Source organism: Elephantulus edwardii, unplaced genomic scaffold (assembly GCF_000299155.1).
Source record: "Elephantulus edwardii isolate Elephantulus edwardi_28Jun2011 unplaced genomic scaffold, EleEdw1.0 scaffold00003, whole genome shotgun sequence".
Lineage (NCBI taxonomy): Eukaryota > Metazoa > Chordata > Mammalia > Macroscelidea > Macroscelididae > Elephantulus > Elephantulus edwardii.
The window spans coordinates 10,545,973-10,565,653 of NW_006399753.1; the positions used below are offsets into that span (position 1 = coordinate 10,545,973).

General features: G+C 41.7%; 1 protein-coding gene across 2 annotated transcripts in view; it reads left to right on the plus strand.

The window, feature by feature from the left end:
- ADCY8 (adenylate cyclase 8 (brain)) overlaps positions 1-19,681 on the plus strand; it is a 225,251-nt gene that overhangs the window by 122,788 nt on the left and 82,782 nt on the right. For both annotated transcript variants that reach the window (XM_006879284.1, XM_006879285.1), the window contains exon 7: positions 6,579-6,849. In XM_006879284.1, the coding sequence (XP_006879346.1) occupies positions 6,579-6,849 (271 nt within the window). The remainder of the gene's footprint in view (positions 1-6,578; positions 6,850-19,681) is intronic.

Here is a 19,681-nt window from a genome sequence, read left to right on the forward strand (position 1 = left end):
TCTACCTGCTGCTCAGTGGGAGAAAGATGGACACGCTCCTGTGTGATTCACAGCCTCTGAAAACCCACTGGAGGGTCAGCTGTGGGTCGGTTCCAACTGAACAGCACATAAGAACAATAACAACAGCGTCCATAGGCTCAGTAGATGTCCTTTGAAAATTTTAGAACTTAACATTGAAGGTGTACAAGAGACTGCTTTGACATCTGGAAGCCAGTTTACGTAATGTTTTTATGACCTTAAGAAACAGAAGTCTTGGCTGTTGGAACGCCCATGACCTTGGCCCTTAAACACACTCTTCCATCTTGGAACTGCACCCATCCTCTGGGGTCACTTCACAGCCAAACAATAGACAGACCCGTGAAATTAACAATAACACTAGAAAGAGACGTGCTCCTCAGTTCTGTCAACCACGAGAGACCAAAAGGGCAGCGTTTCTCAAAAGCCAAGCTCAGGAGGCAGGAAGGGACGGGCAAGACGGAATGAGATGGGAACCCAGGGAAGAGTGATGCTACACTGAGGGGATTCTGCTCAATGTCATGAAGCAAAACTTGTATAAATTGTTGAATGAAAAACTAATTTGCTCGGTGAACTTTCAACCAAATCAAAATATAAATGAATTTTTTAAAAATAGATTGACTTCTATTAATCCGTTTATTAAGAGCAATCTTTCTTTTTCTTTCAATGAGAGACTTGGCCCCAGTTGTGAACATGCATTGGGAATCTATTCTGCATCAAACAATCTGCTAAATATATCATTAATGCATCACATCTTTTGTCTTACAAGTAAATATTAGCTTCCTTTTTCTACTGAGTAAACAGAAGATCAAAGAAATCAAACATGTCCCATAAGCCCAGCTAAGTGCCTCACCACGCATCAATCACTGTTTCCTGTTAATGATTCTTTTTTCAGCTAAGTTTGCTCTGGTTTATTCATTCATTGTGAATCTCCAGGCTCTCTTGGTGTCTGCAGATCCAGTAAAGTCCATGGAACATAGGGAGAGGGGAAGGGGATGTAGAAGAGAGGATTAATAAGAAAGAATCACAAACTCAGTGGAATAGAGGTTGAGAACCTGGACCCTGTGGCTTCAAACAAGTTCTTTCACTGCCTGGGCCTGGCCTTCCTATAGCAGTAGTTCTCATACTTGCATGATCTGAGACTCCCAGAGGGCTTATTATAACACAGATGGTGGAATCCCACTCTCGAGAGTTTCTGATTCAGTGTGTCTGATGTACGATCCAAGAGTTTACATTTCCAGCAAGTCTCCATGATGATGATGATGATGCTGGCCTTGGCCTAGACTTTAAGAACCACTGTCTGAGAGTTCTTGCTAAGTGTGATGCGGCATATAAAGTTCTTTGTCCTGTGCTCAGCCAATTGTAATTGGCTGTGGTTGTCATAGTTACCCAAGTGTGCACTGCAGCATCTGGAAAACAGGATGGAAGCTGGTGTCTTTATCTCCAGGAAGCACCCACACATACTACTGGTGTGTCTTTGGACCAGTTACATACTCACTGTCTTTGGGCCAAATTTAACATTTGCAAAACAAGAAAAAAAATGTCTACCATCTAGAGTTGTTGAAAGTTGAATTTATATAAGATCATAGAGCAGCCAGATATACAGTAATGTCTTTTAACTGTGGAGTAACAATTATGTAAAGTATTTAACTTGAGAGGGACTGGAGAGCACAACGCCGAGTGAAGTAACTCAGTCCCGTAAGGGCAAATACTGTGTGAGACCATTATTGTAGAAATAGAACGATAACTAGTAAAGTGTGTATGAGGATCTGAGGGGAGAGGGGTAGGAGCAGAGGGGTGGAGATGGGCAGGGGCAAATCATAGGCTCTCACAGTTTGATGGATGGAGTGAGGGTGGGTAAAGGAATTGGGAAAGATTCAATGGGGATCTAGGAAGACAATGTTGGTTGTTTTTGTTGTTGTTGTTGTTACGTGCCGTTGAGTCACCTGTGACTCATTGTGACCCTTTGTACAACAGCCCTAAACTCTGACCTATCTATCCGATATCACTATCTCTGACACACCTACCCCCGTTGCCCCAGTCACTGAATCAATCCATCTCATCGAGAGTCTTCCTCTCCTGCACTGTCCCTCCACCATACTAAGCATGACATCCCTCTCCAAGGACTGGTTCCTCCTTGCAACATGTCCAAAGTATGTCAGACGAAGTGTCAGAATCCTTGCCTCCAAGGATTCATTTTATAAAATTTAATGAATGAGGATGATTATACGAAACACAATGTGATTGAAGGATAGTGTGAAACTCAATATGTACAAACTTTGTAAGCAAACCAATATAAAATAAAAATTAAAAACATAAAACAAAAAATAACCAAAAAAATAAAACAATTCTGTAAAGTAAATATTAGGTAGTGATTGTAAGGTCTGGCTAGTTGACTCCAATCGTAGTGACCGCCGTGTTTATCAGAGTAGAACTGTGAGTCTTCAGAGGCTGTTTTTCTGGAAGTGGATCACCAGCCATTCTTTTGAGGTACTTCTAGGTAATCTTTCAATCAGCAACCGTGTTAATCATTTGCCCCAAACAGAGGCTTCACATAACACATCTTATTTACTGTCGTGATGATTATTTTAAAATGTGAGAAAATATCAGGTGTCTGTACCTGACATCTAATACATGAGACTGCTGTCTGAGAGTTCACTCATTTCCTTAGGGAGGTGTCAACTTCAGAACCTCATCCCATCTGCAGGGCCCATTCTCCAAAGCTCAGATTAGACGCAAGGATGAAAAAGAGCATCAAAACCCCAGTTATTATCAAAACATTTACATGTATATTGATTATAATAACTTCAGAAGAAACGGTGATAAATCAAAGTGAGAATATCTTTCACTACTGAACACTTAATATTGATAGAATACAGGGAGTTCTGCAGGCCTTGTGGCAAGAAACTGCACTGTAATCCTGAGGGTAGGTGGTTTGAATCCCACCAGCTCCTCTGTGGGAAAAGAATGGGCACTCTCTTTCCATGATTATTAACTGCCTCTGAAAACCCACTGGAGGGTCAGCTATGGGTTGGTTCTGACTCTATGGTATACAACAAAAACAACATGCAAATATTAGTCCCCCAGCACTGACAGCAGAATAATGAAATGTCCAGGCCAGAGAAATGCCAAACTGAGCTGATATTTAACAAAAGTATTTTAACAGAAAAGAAGCCATTAGACTTTACCAAACATTTCCAGGAGCTTTGTTTTACCTGGGAGAAAGAGGTAGCCTTCTGACACCCAGCTCAGTGCTTAAACTGGGAAATAAAGCTGGGACATACTTCCTGTGGAGGGTCAAATGACTTGGTTAATCTCCTCATCTACACTTTAATTCCCATATACAGGACAAAATTCATCATGAGGATATTTTGTAAGAATTCAGCACATTTCTCCAGTGAAGGCAAGGATCTTTCAGATACTGGCTTTTCTTTTTAATACTTCGTCACTGAAAACAGTGACTACATACAAAGAGTCATTTCCAAAGCATGAAGAATATCCCTTCCATTATTAGAAGTGCATTCTTTATATTTTCTGTTTCTTTCACATGTCCTTTGCAAAGAATTTTCTTCTCTGTAAACATGGATTTAATACTATGAGTTAAAAGACTGAAAATAAGAGGCAGAGGTAACACCAAAGAACAATGCATTTGTAAATTACACTCTTAAAAAAACAAAGAAAGCCCTTATTATTTCTTCAATATACAGTGCATAGACTCCCAAAAGCCAGAGACTAGAGCACCCACTGTATTGATTCCCTTAAGGATCGTAGAAGTCAGCCTAAGGAATGGGTTTTGGGCTGAATCTCAAGAGTAGGGAATAGGAATTTGTTGTGTAGATAACTTGGGAATGAACACTCTAGGTAGAGGAAATTGTTCAGTCTTGGACTAAAACGCATCGTTTTTGAGTCAGAACCAACTCAGAGGTGACCCTCCAGCAGGTTTTCAGATTCTGTAAATCTCATCGAAGAAGATTGATTATCTTTCTTCCATGGAGCAGCTGGTGGGCTTGAACTGCCTGCCTTTGGATTACAAGTGCAACTTCCTACCACCTAAACCACCAGAACGCTCTGTTCCTAGACTTGTTGCTGGGTACCGCTGAGTCAGAACCAACCCAAAGCTGTGGGTTTCTGGAGGCAGTAAGTGGCACAGGAGACTGTCCACCCATCTCCGGATTGCTGTTGTTGTTGTTGTGTACTGTCGAGTTGGAACCAATCCATAGTTGACTCTCCGGTGAGTTTTTAGAGGCAGTTAATCACAAAGTAGGTGATTACCCATCTTTCTCCCACAGAGCAGTTAGTGGATTCAAACCTCTTGCCTTTAGGATTGCAGTGCAGCTTCTTGCTACTGGGCCACCAGTGCTCCATTCTCCTGACTAGTGTACACGAAACGTAGCACATGAATTTTGGAGAAGTTTTAGTTCCTTGAAAAGCTAGAGAGAGTTTCAGAATCAAGAAATGGCTTTCAAAGTAGCAGAGCTACTTTCAAAGGTAATTGAGTCTTTTGAAACGTTATTTAGAGTCAGACTATATTGCAGAGCCTTGAGAGGTATGAAAAGGTGCTTGCTTTTCTAGTATACACAGTATTCTATGTTCGGTTTGAGTATATTAGCCGATTTAACCATTATAGTCTTCTCAAGGACCCTAAGATACACCAATACTCTTGATATACCAGTATACACCAATACTCTAAGATATACCAGTACTCTTATTGTTTTTAGTGGATTTGGGGTGTTTTTTTTTTATTTATTATTCATTTCAATGAAAATTTACAGAGACTTTGGATTTCCATTCATTCATTGTTGTACTTTCCTCCCCTCCCAACCCTCCCCCCTAGTACACTATCCTCTTGGAAAAGTAAAAGAAAAATTCTTTCATTGTTTTACAATCCCTCCCCCCAAGTCCACTCCACTATGCAGCCTTTGCTCTGGACTCCTGTCATGACAAAAATACCTAATCACATATCCCTTTTAAACAGTTTTCTCCCTCATCTGTTTTCATTATTTATCCCATCTTTCTCAGTCTCCCCCCAACCTCGATGTCAGTCCTGCTTTTCAACAGTGGCACCGTGCAGTATCTGTCCTTTTGTGACTAGATACTTCACTCAGCATATTGTCCTCCAGGGTCACCCATTTTAAATAATATTTCATGAGTTCCTTGTTTTTCAATGCAGCATAGTATTCCATTGTGTGAATATACAACAGCTTCTCTATCCATTCATTTGTTCATGGGCACTTAGGTTGTTTCCAACTCCTTGCTATTGTGAACAAAGCCACGATAAATATGGGTGTGCATATATCTGCTTGGATGTCAGTTATGGTCTCTTTGGGGTATATTCCCAGTAGTGGAATTGCTGGGTCAAATGGTATTTCTATTTGCAACTTTTTGCGAAAGCGCCATACTGTCTTCCACAGTGGTTGCACCATTTTACACTCCCACCAACAGCGAATCAGGGTTCCAGTTTCTCCACAACCTCGCCAGCATTTATTGCTTGCTGTTCTGTTACATTTTGCTGTTCTGACTGGGGTGAGATGCTATCAGTACTCTTATTTTATGAGTGAGAAAATGAACTCATAAAAGGGTTAAGCAACTTGTCCGCGGTCTCTCAAGTAACCAATGTAAGAGCTAGAATCTAAACCCAGACAATTTGGTCTAGAGTCTGTGCTCTTAACCACCATGCTAATTTATCTAATTTATAATACTACACAGTAGATATTCTGATTGAGTTAAACAATTATGAGGACAGGAAAAGTCTTCCTTTGAAGAATTTACCTTTTATGGTTTTTCCCGTTCAAGCATGCTTCTTAAGATTCTTGATTTCAGCTGTAACTTTTCTGCCAAAGAACCTGGAACTGTGGGTTATCGTGGCTCATAGGAATACGTCGCCTACCTTGTGAGTGAGTATAGCCAGCCTGCATGTGTCCACAGCTTTCACCTCTGACCCTTACTATACTCATGTTATAAGAGACAAGATAGCTTGGAGTAGTTTGCCAAAAGGATCCTCAGTGCAGCCTAGTGACATACCTGTGTTCTTAAGAGGGGATAAATTATGTATACTGCATTGAAACAGATGAGATAGAGAACTGTTTAAAAGGTATACATGATTAGGTATTATTGTCATGACAGGAGTCCAGAATGAAGGCTGCATAGGGGAGTTGGCCTGGGGGGAGAGATTGTATAACAATGAAAGAATTTTACTTTTCAGAGAGAAGAATGAACTGGAGGGAAAGGGCAGGCAGGGAGAAAAGTGCAACAATGAATGAATGGAAATCCAAAATCTCTGTAAATTTTCATTAAAATTAATAATAGAAAGAAGAAAATGATAAACAAGTTGGAGAAACAAAGCACAAAATGTGAAATGATATGAAAAAAAATGGAATGACAGTTCTAAGAACTACATTCATGTGGTTATTTGAAATCTAATGGTTTTTGGAGTTCAGAACATTCCTGGAAATTACTTCTTGCTTCCTCAGCTCTGATGTTGGCTTTGCACACGACAGAACAACAATGACGGTCTTTGCAGGCGACGTCAGGAAGGTATAATGATTTATGCTCTGTGTACACAGGAGAATCCACATTTCCAAGGCCACGCTGGACTGCCTCAACGGCGACTACAATGTAGAAGAGGGACACGGCAAAGAGAGGAATGAATTCCTGAGGAAGCATAACATAGAGACCTTCTTAATTAAGCAGCCTGAGGAGAGTCTGCTGTCCTTGCCCGAAGACATTGTTAAGGAGTCTGTGAGCTCCTCCGACAGGAGAAACAGTGGGGCCACCTTCACAGAAGGGTCCTGGAGCCCCGAGCTGCCCTTTGATAACATAGTGGGGAAACAGAACGTAAGTCCTGGCTTCCTTCTTCTGCTTCGCCGTGACTGCATGCTCGCTTGAGTGCATCTTCGACTCAGATGCCTCAGAGAAAACTAATTCATCTTTAACCTTTTCTCAGTTGAGTACCATAATTGCAAATGACCATACACATCTCCTTGGGGCAGAATTAACCTATGTATGCAGTTTCAGAAAATGGCAAGAGGGGCTCCCAGTACCCCCTGCCTCCTTTTGTCTTTCTTGTAATTCTTTGATCTAGTCTAAAAATAATAACCTTTGTACCACTCGCTGCACAAAATAATAATAACCACTGTCACAGTGGTTAAGTGCTCGGCTGCTAACCAAAAAAATTGTAAGTTCAAACCCACCAGTTTCCCTGCAGGTGAATGACTTAGCAGTCTGCTTCCATAAAGGTTCACAGCTTTGGAATCCCCACAGGGCAGTTCCCTTCTGTCATTTAAGTCACTTTGAGTTGGAATAAAATTGATAGTAGTAGGTTAAAACAAATGCCATTGAAACAGAATTGTATGTAATTTTATAAAACCAAACAAAAAACCACTCATGTTGAAAAAGTTAATCCTGATATTATTAAACTAGCAATAAAAGAGGATAGTCAAGTCCATGAGAATTCTCCTGTTCAGTCTCTCCAGCTAGCAGTGGTAAGTAGTCCACTGGAATTCAGAATCCAAAAGGTACTATTTATTTGAGAATTACAGAGCAGCACAGTTTTGTCTTCAGCCAAGGGACTCAAGACTTAGGAAGTATACAGTGTAAGGGCACTCCATTAATTCTGTTCTTAAATGAAGTAGATTTGCATCTCAGATGAGGGACAAAATTGCAAAGCCAACACATAAGAGAGAAATCATGAACAATCAAAATTGGTTTTGAGAATTGTTCTTCAGTTACTGGAATCACACTAAACCTAAGGAAATACTCTGACTCTAAGAGGCACTTGGGAACTGGGCTGAGCAAGGGAGGACATCACCATGGATACAGACACTCTCCTCCCTGTGATGCTCATTTACCACAGAGCACCTGAGTGGCAGGCAGGCAGAGTCACCTACCTGAATATGAGCTTCCTCTTTATCTAATCATGTAGACAAAGCGCATGTAGTTGACTTCAGATACATGTGTTAAATGAAGTCCATTGCACACATACAAAAACAGAAAGAAACAAAAAGTAATGCATGAGGGGTTTGACAAGCAGCTGCTGAAGTTCTCCAATCCCAGCAAAAGCTGAGAGTGCTCAGAAGTAAATAGTGCAAAGGGGCAATGTATGGATTATGTACATGAGTTAAATCTTCTGTGGACTTAAACATTTCTCAACTTGATGATAAGAAAAAAAAGTCTGCTTAAAGACATTTAAAGGGAAAAGGTTAAAATACTGGAAATCGTCCCTCTTTCTTCTGTGTCTGAAAGATGGATGGGACCCTCTGAGGCCAGGCTGATTCCCATTCTCTTCCAGTTTTCTGTGGAGTGGAATCATGAAGTGGATTGGAATAAATGCATGGACCAGATTCTCCTGGGGTGGGGGCTGTGGGGGCAGAAAAGATGGTGAGTGGAATCCAGCCCGCATGCCATGCAAAATTCTACCCTTAGGCCTTTATAACTCATGAGTATTTAATGTCTCCAAAATTGTTGTTGAGTACCAAAGTTTTCACCAAGCTCATTGCCTGTTCCCTGCATCCCTGAATTGGAGTGCATGGCAGAATTTGCTATTATGCAAAATGGCAGAGTTTATCTGTCATTCCTGGGGTGGCTCTGTGGCCAGTTGGCACTGTTCTTTGCTTCTCTATTGGGTTGTTACCTTGAACTTGACTGTGGTGACTGGGGGAGAAGGATATGTTATGTATGCATGCTTCACCCTTAATATCTGACTAACTAGTATAAAGTTCTCTCTCTTGGTATTTTATTTGGGGTGGGTTTGTTTTTTTTCCTCTCTTCTTTTGGAAAATTCTTTCCACTTAGCTAATTGTAGAAACTGAGATCACTCTTTATTGTTCAAATCTCAGTTGTATCTGACTTTGCTACAAATAAATGAAAACCAAGAAGAGAGATGTGGAGAGACTTGGTTTTATTCCATGATTGATTGATCTGGTAATATTACATGGAATACTTTTTAAACATATATGTACTGATTTCCTAAATATACTTATTGTTGTCATCAAATAGTTTTTTTAAGAAAATATATAATTGTTAATCCAAGATTGCCATTCTTGGTGTTTAAGTATGTTGTATATTTCTTCCAAAGCTTGAAATCTACCTAGATACTACCTATCTGTGCCTTCGTCAGCATTATGGCTTCAGAGTGCAGAGCCAGTGAATGTACACTGATATTCATAAATGACCAAGCACAAGTAACATTTTGGAAATGGCTGAACCAACGAAACTTGTCACTAGAACTCAGTGTTTGTAGTTCTGCTTAATTCTAGAAGTCAATAAGTAATTCAGAAACATAGTAAATCCCTAGAGGAACTGATGAGTGATCTAACTGAGCTGGTACTATTCCAAAATACCTAGTCAGTTCCATGGGAAATCCAGGCCATCTGAGTGTTTGTATAACACAGATAGAACATGCTAATGCTTCTGTGGGGACTTTTCTGGTTCAAATGGCCGGATGTTTGGCTTCTGTTGATTCATAAGGAGTATTTAGAAATATATTTGATAATATTGGCATGCTGGTTATATTCTGTACTATAAAGGCAGCAGATGTGAAGGTAGTTATCTTCCCATTTATTCATTCAGTAAAGATTAACATTATATCTCCTACATGCCTACTATTGATAATAGTAGAAGGTAAAAAGGAGGACAGAGATATTTAAGAGGTAAAGGCAACCAGTAGTTTATATGCTTTGTGAAGACATGGACTAAAGCTATTTTCTTTACCATTGTTCAGCCTGCAATTGGAATAAAAAAGTAAATCAAGTTACCATCAGGTCAAATCTGACTCATAGCAACCCCATGGATGTCAGAGCAGAACATAAGATTTTCAATGACTAATTCCAGAAGTAAATTTGCAGTCCTTTCTTCTGAACATCTTCTGAGTGGGCTTGAACCTTTAACCTTTTGGTTAACAGCCAAATACATACCTATTTGCAAACCCAGGAACTCTTGTAATTAGAACCATAAACAGCTTAGTAAATAATAGAGCTTGATTAGAATTTGCTAAATGAGTGAAATGGTGCATTTAGGTGGCCAGGGAAAGGAATATTCACGTTCTGTTTAAAAGTTACTTGCTTCAGTGACAAGATAGATGGTAGATAAGATGGTAGCTAGCTAAAGTAATAGTGAAGGAGATTGGGGGGAGAAGTGGGGATGTGGTCTGGCATTGGTTGAGTTTGAGGTGCTTTGGACAGGTGCAGGGAATTTATCATGAAGGCTGTCAGACACACTCTTCTGAAGTTCAGCCATACACGAACTTGCTCATGGATGTGGATTTGGTATTCATCCCATGTGAGTGCTGGTGGAGCCATGAGAGTAAGACACCACTAAAGTGTATAACAGCGCTGGGCAGAATGTCAGAAAAGCAGTTGAGAAGGGAAGGAAAGTTAGAACTCCATGAGAGAGAGGTAAGAAGCCATCCAAGGAGTCAGAAGAGGACTAGGTAAGCTGATAAGAAACCAGGAGTGTGGGACATGCCAAGAAAGATGTGTGAGCAACAGTCGAGCATAGCCAAGATTGGGGTCGGTAAGAGGATGAATGGAAGCTACCTTCTTGATTGGTTTGTTTTTTTTTTACACTTGTATTTATGATTTTTTTAAATTCATTTCAATGAACATCTACAGAGATTTTTGGATTTCCATTCATTCATTGTTGCACTTTTCTCCCTGCCCACCCCACCCCCACCCCCAGTTCAAGCTTCTCCTTGAAAAACAAAAGAAAAACTCCTTCATTGGTAGCTACCTTCTGAATGGGCTTGGAGAGCACCATTGGCAGCAGGCGGGTATGGTGTGCTGGTGACGTCAGAGCCGTGTTGTCATTGTCAATGAGAAATCTCAAGGTTTCCACGAGTAAACCTGACCCCATCTTGTCTCTTCCCCTCTTCATCTTCCAGGAGTCTCCCTCTGATTTGGAGGAGCAAGAAGGGTCGCTTGGAATTCTTTCCGATCTCTTGGTTGAATCTCTCAGTTTCTGCTTGAAGATGCTCCCTTGGTTTTAATGTGGTTTATCATTTCTGGTCACAATAATTGTATCCCTGTGAGTTCAGATCGCTGCTATGACCCAGTCTGAGTTCTAGGGCCCACGTTTGTATTAGACATCCCGAGGGCTCGTACGTAGCTTCCCTGGACTCTTGCCTTGAGCTGATGCTCACCCCTCTGTGAGACACCTTGCCTTTCTGATCCGTGGGTCAGTTATAAGCCAGGCAGCCTCTGCCCTGAACCGCTTAAAGAGTGGGATGAGAGGAAGAAAAGGAGAAGGCAAAATGTCTGCGGCCAGTGTTAGGCCTTTGGGGTTTAAAATTACAAACGCTGAAGTATGTAGTTAAAATAGATCAAAAGTGAAAATTTTTCCATTTGGAGGAACAGGCCCAGAAATGTCATGGCTAGGATTTTGGATAAGTCAGTGAGTTGCTCAGAATCGTGACAAAACGGAGAGGAAGAAGGAAGAGCTGAGAGATGCCGTAATATTAAGCACTTTTGCATTCACCAACTCAGAAGCTTGCCTGGGCTTGAGCTCGTTTGTCATTCAGGTCTTTGACAGGCACTGGCCCTCTAGGTGCTCAGAGTTCAAAACTGATGAGCTAGAGTTGGTCTCTGTCTTCAGAGAGCTTACATTTTAAAGAAATGTACAGCACAATTAACTAAAACACACCATAGTATTTCCTTCATTACAGAAAGGAAATAAGAAGAGATGTGTGACTTGAAATTAGAATTACTGGGGGGAAAAAAACAACCCCAAACACCAGAAACAAAACCTGAGAAGACTTCTCTGAAGGTTGAGCTTGAGAACTGACAGGATGTTGCATGCAAAGGACCAACAGAAGAGCATTATAGGCAGAAGAAAGAACAGTACAGGCAGCTCTCAAGTAGAGAAAAGAAAGTCTAAGGTTTTAGAGAAAGAATAAAAGTTCCAGGTGTCTCAAGCAAGGTCAGCAGGGAAGGTTGGTAAAGAAAGACACACAGGGCGGGGACTGGGCTCTCGGCCCTGCAGATCGCGGTGATTTGGGATTTCATTCCAGGGAATTGATGGAGAGGTTTCAAGCAGGGCAGTGACATGATTTGATTTTAATTTTTCAGAGATGACTTCGGCTGCCTTGCACAGAACAGATGCATAGAAAGCAAGACTGGGCTGATCCAGAAAATTGCCTCTTAGACTAATGATTTCTAAGAGGACATCATGGAGTGAAGCTTTTCTGTAGCTATAAAATTTAAAATGTGCAGGGTAGTAATCATTTTTGCCAAATTTTTATGGCAAATTATATGCCAGGAGAGGTAGACTATCCTTTGAAAAGCAAGGATCCTTTCTAGAGCCTGGCCTTCCCCTCCTTTCTAGAGCCTGGGGCCTTCCCCTTCTTTCTAGAGCTTGGCCTTCCCCTTCCGTGTTTAGAATGCGTGCCCATTCCTGTAACCATCTCATCCACTTTTATCCTTGCCTGAGAAGCCAGGCATTCCTGACACTCGTGTGTTGCTGTTGTTAGGTACCGTCAAGTCGGTTCCACTCTGTTTAACAGAAGGAAATACCATCCATCCTTCAATCTCTGCTGTACACTTGAGCCCACTGTTTGTGTTGATGCATCTTGTTGTGAGTCCTGTAGACCTTTGAAAAGAGCTATGTAACCAGGAGGAGAAAAGTGCGCTTTTGGTACTTCCAATGCATATTTCGGTCATTTCTACACAGCAGACTGACTTTGGTCATAACTGTTGCCTTGAAGTTCACATGTGTATCATGAAGATTGTGAGCACAGATGACACTTCTGGTTTCCAGGTGATAAATAGAAGACAAATGGATGTCACTGCCTGGAATATAGATAAATACCCGCAGTGTCGCTCAGCCTTGTAGATATAAAGAGCTTCTGTGCCAGGGCCATTATCCACGTCCATCTCATTTCCTTCTCATGCCAGCCAGCGTCACAAGGTAAGTTTCACGAGACTGCTTTACAAATGACAGAATTGTGTCCCAGAGAGATTAAGTCATTCCTTCAAAGCCAGGAAATGACAGAATTGGGACTAAATCCTAGATACATCTGACTCCAAACCCAGCACGCTTTGCACCAGTCATGCAGCTTTTCCGTGCATATGATGCGTGCTACGTCTTCTGGCTTCTCCCCTGTGGAGTGCAGTCCTACTCACACACACACACGAGGGTCTCAGTGACTTGGAGCTAAACCCACACTGACTGATTTGGTTCTGTTTCATGGTTTGCTTTCAGAGTAAGTCAGTATGAAAAGTCTGTGTGTGTGTGTGTGTGTGTGTGTGTGTGTCCCCTCTAACTACGTGATCATTTGCTCATCACCACTATTTAGAAATGTTCTCTTCACGCACCTCGCAATGGCCAGGTTTTTCTCCAGGAAAATTTTTAAAGTGCTTTCCTGTAGGAACCCTCCCATTCCCTGAGAATCCCCTATTCCTCGTTCACGGTCCCATTCAGTCGTCCTTGTATCAACTCCGTACTGAGTTTCTGCTATTGTCTGAGCACTGTAACAATGGTTTGTGTGGACAGTGGACAAGCCTGGGAAGTTCTCTTACCTGCCTGCTGGTCACTTACATCAACAGATATTTGATTGCATCCCACATCCCCTGGTGAATGCTGAAACCAGAAGACCTGTGAGGGTGTTGGATTTACGAGGGTGCCAGGAAGGGTCTGGTAACAACTTAGGTCACCATTGCTTCATTGTTTCTAGCTGAGACTTTCATAAATCCTTTTCTTTGATCTGTTAGCAGAAAACAGTTTGTATCTGATCAGCTTCCTGATGAAAGCCCTCATGTTGAGCCCATATTGAGCCGTAGGATTGTAGTAACCTGGCCGTCCTTTATACATTGAAAAGTCTTGTGATCGTGGAGAAAATCCATGCAGGACCCAAATTCTGTCCATCTTTTAGTGGAGAGGACCCTACATGGACACTCCAGAGAACTGACTTGTAGCTCAGACTTTTACACTTACTGCTACTAAGGCCAAGGTGGGTGATTTTACTCTGCAGCCCTCAGGCTTGGTTCAAATTGTTTTTCTGTCAAACATTCTTCTAAGTGATATAGCACTGGTCTGTGCATTGCTGTACAGAGGTAACTCGTGTTTGCTGTGAAGCTGAACACTGTGACACTGATGTGCCAAATGTGATAATGGTTACCCATGGTGGACAGTGTTTGGTGAAGCTTACCGATTAAAACAAGCTTGGAAGCAGGAGTGGCATCCACTTCCTAAATGGCTTGCCTCCAGAAACTCTATGAACAGTGCTCAGGCTTTTCATTCATAGGGTCTCTACGACTAGTCTACAACTCAATGGCACCTAACAACACCACCCTGTAGCGCGTCTCCCCTGCAAGCTTTCATGTGTCCGTCCACACGGCCTGGGTGAGTCTGCCCCTTCTTCTAAGTCTCACACTGCTGCCTTCAGTTTTGCCACCTCACATGCATGCTGGGTGGTTACACTTCAGAGTCCCACCACTCACAGAAAAGAAATCATCCACCAGGAAGTGTCAGGGAAATGTGCTGTTTACAGTTATTCTAGTAGAGGATAGCAGCTCCCCAAAACTGCTACCCTAGCTAGGGAAGCGTCTTAAAACATTCAGATCAAATTCAGCAACAGGGGTGAAAGCAAAAAATGTATTTGAGTAAAATCTTTCTTAACTGGCGAGTGAGATTATCTCTTTCTCTCAGCATTCTGGATAAATGCATTTTGATGTTCTCAAGAAAAACACCTTAAAAACAGCTTTACACTTTACACTTTGCCTAGTTGTAAGGTGAGGTGGTCAAATTAATCATTTGATCCTCCTATCAGGTTATATCTGAGATTTGCTGTGGGAGGTTTTTATTTGTTTGCTTCTGACTTTTTCGAGAAGGATACAAATAAAAGTGGCAGGTTCCTTTTTTCATTCAGCAAAAGAAAAAGAATACTCTAAATTCACATTCGTTTCCACTTCTCTCATTTAGCTTGAGCAAGTCAGCCAAGTCAACCAACCTGTAGAAGATTTCCGTTTGTTTATCATTCACTCACCGATTCAGTTGTTCATTTATGAACGGCATATTGAGTAGCTACCATTGTCCAGGAACTGTGCTAGATGCCGGGGTGGATGGAGAAGTTGGTTCTCAGGATCTCACAGACAAGTGACGTTGTAAACACGTGAGTGGCCTAATGTGAATGTTGTTACTGTACCTTGCTGTCGAGTCAGAATCTACTGATAGCCAACCCACCAGCAGGTTTGCAGAGGCTGTAAATCACACAGGAGGAGAATGTCCAGCTCCCGTGGCCTAGTGGGCAAGGAGTTGCATTTCCAAGTCAAAGGCAGGCTAATGTGAATATGCTGTAATAGAGGAAAGATGCTTGATTAAAGGAAGAGTTCCTCACACAAGTGGTGCTTGTGCTGAGATGTAGAAACTAGCTAGAGTTGGTTAAAGAATAAAGAAAGAAGACCCCTCAAAAAGGGGAAGAGTCCGTGTACGCTCTTATCCTGTGTTTCTGCTGCTCAAGACCATGGCATGTGCTTCTCTTCCTCCATGGGGAATTGGCCTTCATTTTCTCTCCTTAAAAATGCTTGGAATAGAAGGTATTAGTCTTCAAGATGAAACTGTTTTCAGGGCCTAGGACTGGATTCAGATCCGTTGTTAGGGTCGCTGTGAGTTGTACTCGACTTTACAACACCTAACAACAACTTCTGTAATAAAACTGTCAAATAGCTCATTGTCTGTGTTCAGCCTTAGTATGTGTGAAACTGCACACAAATATTTCCCCATAAGTCATTTGTTTTTAACATCAGACTGAGCTTTGATGTCCATTGGATGGGACACCTGCAGTCTTCGAGTCGGAAACACGGAGGGCTTTAGAAATGTCCCTGGAGTAAATCCGCACTCTTCCGATAACATGGCTCTTTCAGACAGCAACGTCCCTGGGGACATTCTCAACCCTGATTCTGAAGATAGCAGCTGAGTTCAGCCAGGAAGAGTCATTAGTGGGGTCTGGTTTTTTACTGTGTTCAGAAGGCAAGTGGATTTGAAACCTTTCTGGGAGCATTGAGTAGATTAAGTAGGCAATTTGATCCATTAACTTAGACTAATCATCCTTCCTTTCTCAGAAATCCCTGGGGCAGAGGAAGGTGGGGGGAGGCAGAGGTAGAGAAGAGTTTGTGGTTCATGTAGTATTACAGGTCTGAAAATGTGTATTTAAGTTGGCAAGGATACAGCATGAAGTCTGTGATTACCCTCTGCCTAATAACTGGCCAAAACGTTTCTTAACAAGCTAATTGGACTCTTCTTTCACCAAGAGGTGATGAGGAGTCAGGAGATTGTGACCTGAGAAACTAGCATGTAAGCAGTGGAGGTTCGTATTTTAAATGTTTGAAGGTCTCTAGGAAAAGGGCAAAAGTGTGAATCTTTTCCTGACTTTTGAAAATTTATTTCCTCAATCTGAAAGCAAAAGATAGAAATGCATTTTATATTAATCTCAGTAGCAGCTTTGCCAGTCTCTAAGATTCTTCCCATATAGTATGTTCATTGAGCTACAGCAAAATTTCTGTTTTTGTTTAACCACCATGGAGACCTCTTACTGTTTGACTCTGTGTAATTCATAAGTGGAAAAACCTAGCGTTTTTATTTACAAACAGCAAGACTTGATCAATAAGTCTTCCTGATAGAAGATGGTCCAATTCTAGAACTCATCCCATAAGGAAGAAAAATTAGTACATGATTTCTCAGTTATCTAGTAGTGCTGTAACTGAAACACCACAGATAGGTGGCTTTAAGAAAGAGAAGCCTGTTATTTTAGTGTAGAAGGTAGGCTGGAAGTTCAAGTGCAGGGGAAGGCTTTCTCTCCTTGTAGGCTCAATTTAGAAGGAAGGTCCTTGTTGTCTTTCTTGCCCTGGTTCTAGGAGTTCCTCATCATTGGGACCCCAACCCCAAAGGATGCACTCTGCTTCCAGCTCTTCTTTCGTGGTGCTAATAGGTCCCTTGTTTATCCTTTTTCTCCTTTGATCTCTTATGAGATAAAAGGTGATGCAAGCCACACCCCAGAGAAATGCTCATTGACTCAAAACCATAACCTGGATAAGGGTGTTACATCACACCATCACCCTTCTGCAACTGATTACATAGCTGTCAAGACACTGGGAATCATGGTCTAGACAGGCTGGGGGACCCAATTCAACCCATGATACATAGAAAGTTAGGAGAAGGCCACGTGGGTAAATTCCCAGGGGCACTCCACAGGACAGCTTTACCCAAGAGTAACTTAGTGTCTTCTATCTAGGAAAACAAACAAACAAATAAATTATACACACACACATACACACATGTTTATTACCTCATATAGCTAAGGAAATATCTGCTCCCAATTTTCAGAAATAAGGAAAACAAATTTGCCTCTGTCCAGCCTATGCAGCACTCTGACTCAGGCCCTGTACACACTATTGGAGAAGGTTACTCTAAGCTTTTCCAAGACATGAGCTTTCTAAAGAAGAGCATAAAAATAATTGGCTTTTGAAAGTCAGAGCTTTCTCCATTAGACGTTGGACTGAAGGGTTTGCAAACAGTAGAGAAAGAAAGGAAGCTCTGATGTGTTCACCTGGGTTGCTCTTACTCAGGCTTCGTGTTTGCTCCTGATCATTCCGTTTTGTGCTTTCCTCTAGAAAATAGAGCAGGAACCAAAAGGGAGCTTTTACAAGGTTCTTGTAAACAGTGCTGTTAAGATCTCTGCCTTGTTTGTAACGCAGAGCCTGCAGGTGCCACGCTTGAAATAGATAAGAAGACTTCTAAGGCAGGGAGAGGCCAGTGCTAGCATTCACAGGGATGAATGAGGGTGACCCAAGAGATAGCTGAGCAAACCCTTGTCTCTGCCTGCATCGTAGTGCACAGTCCACCCTGAGCTCAGCATCAGCCTGAGATACGATAGATCATCTCAGGACAAATGGTGGAGGCCCCTGGGAATGTGCCGAACCTGCTGGACTTGACACCCACCAGGGGCTTTTGAAAATTCGTGAGCAGTTGGCCCACACTGTGGGACCATGGTTACTAGAAATTTGTTTTCCTTATTTCTGAAAATTGGGAGTAGATATTTTCTTGGCTATATGAGGTAATAAACATGTGTGCATGTATAATTTGTTTGTTTGTTTTCCTAGATAGAAAACACTAAGTTACTCTTGGGTAGCTTAAACTACAAAGAAGAAATTTTTTTAAAAAATAAATAAGAGGGAGAGACAGAGGGAGGAAGGAAGGAGAGAGAAAGGAGGAAAGAAATGAGAGAGAGGGAGGGAGGGAGAGAGAGAGAAGGGACGGAGAGAAGGGAGGAGGAAGGAAGGAGGGAGGGAGGGAAGGAAGGAAGGAAGGAAGGAAGGAAGGAAGGAAGGAAGGAAGGAAGGAAGGAAGGAAGGTAGGTAGGTTGGTTCTTGCTCCTAGCAACCCCATGTCTTATTCATGGAGAGAAACGGAGCAAGGATACAAAGTTTACAGTCATTCATGTAATGATAGGATTTGTAGGAGAAATAAGTTTTCAGTCAATCCATGAAAAAAAGATTGCTAAAGAATAGTCATCAGCTTGTAGCCAAGTGATGAGCTTAAGAACCTCCCTGCTGACATGCACTTGACGAAAGGATGCCCAGCACCTGTGATGATGATGATGATGATGATGATGATATCGATTGCTGAGAGTGGTCAGACTTTCAGCAGCTACCCTGTGTTCAGGAACGTGAGCTCAAAAGGACTCAGGTTCTCCTTTGGGTTTTTCTATAAGAGAGGAAGCAATTTCTGAAAGGCCTGTGGGAAATAGATCTCTCAGGGGAGAATTTAAGGCTGTAAAGTTGTCTTAGCAGGAATACAGATGAGAGAATCCAGCTCAACTTTGACCTTGCCCAACCTTGTTGCACCAACTTGACCTCTCAAGATTGTAAAACATCAGTTAATGTAAATAAACATACATATTTATTATATAAATAAAATATGTCTTTAAACCATACATTGAAATATATTCAAATATATGCATTCATTTACATATAACTGAATATATGTTCCGTTACCTTCATGCATCTCCCACTCCTGCATTCTCACCTGTTCGGTTTCCCCGTTCTCTAGCCAGTTGCTTAACTTGTTTATTTAAAGAACAGCCTCAATCATTTGAAGGCCAATTTCAGATTGGAATCATATTTGAAAACTTATGTTATTTTTTAAAAACATGATCCCAATCTAGCATGCCCAGGTGCTGTAACTCCTAAAAAGAAAAAAACATATTGAATTACAAAGAGCTTTCTCCAGTCTGCCTCCTAACAGGTACATAAGACAAGATACATAGTTCCATAGCGCTGCATACAAGTGTCAGTATTATCCTCTGAAGGTGGGTTTGACTTCCTGGTCAAATCATGGTGGCTATTGCTAACAGAGAGAGGGGTATCTCGATTATAAATTATGATAACCCCAAAGACACTGATGGTTTGTAGGGTACTGGGGGTTAAACGAGACCAGGAGCTTCCCCTAATGTCAGCTAGCTTGGCCTCCAGAGTTGAGGCTGGTCTTCTCTTCACCAGTTATAAATGGGAAGTGTGACGTGGATGTCACGTTGTGATGCATGTAAAACTGACTTCTGTAATTGGTGGAATAAATTATCAGAAAAGGGACCTCTAAATAAGATCAGTCTGTGGGAAACAGCAGGCAATGCCTCTTCAGTGAGGAGTAAAAAGAATTCCTCGATCGAGGACACAATGGCATC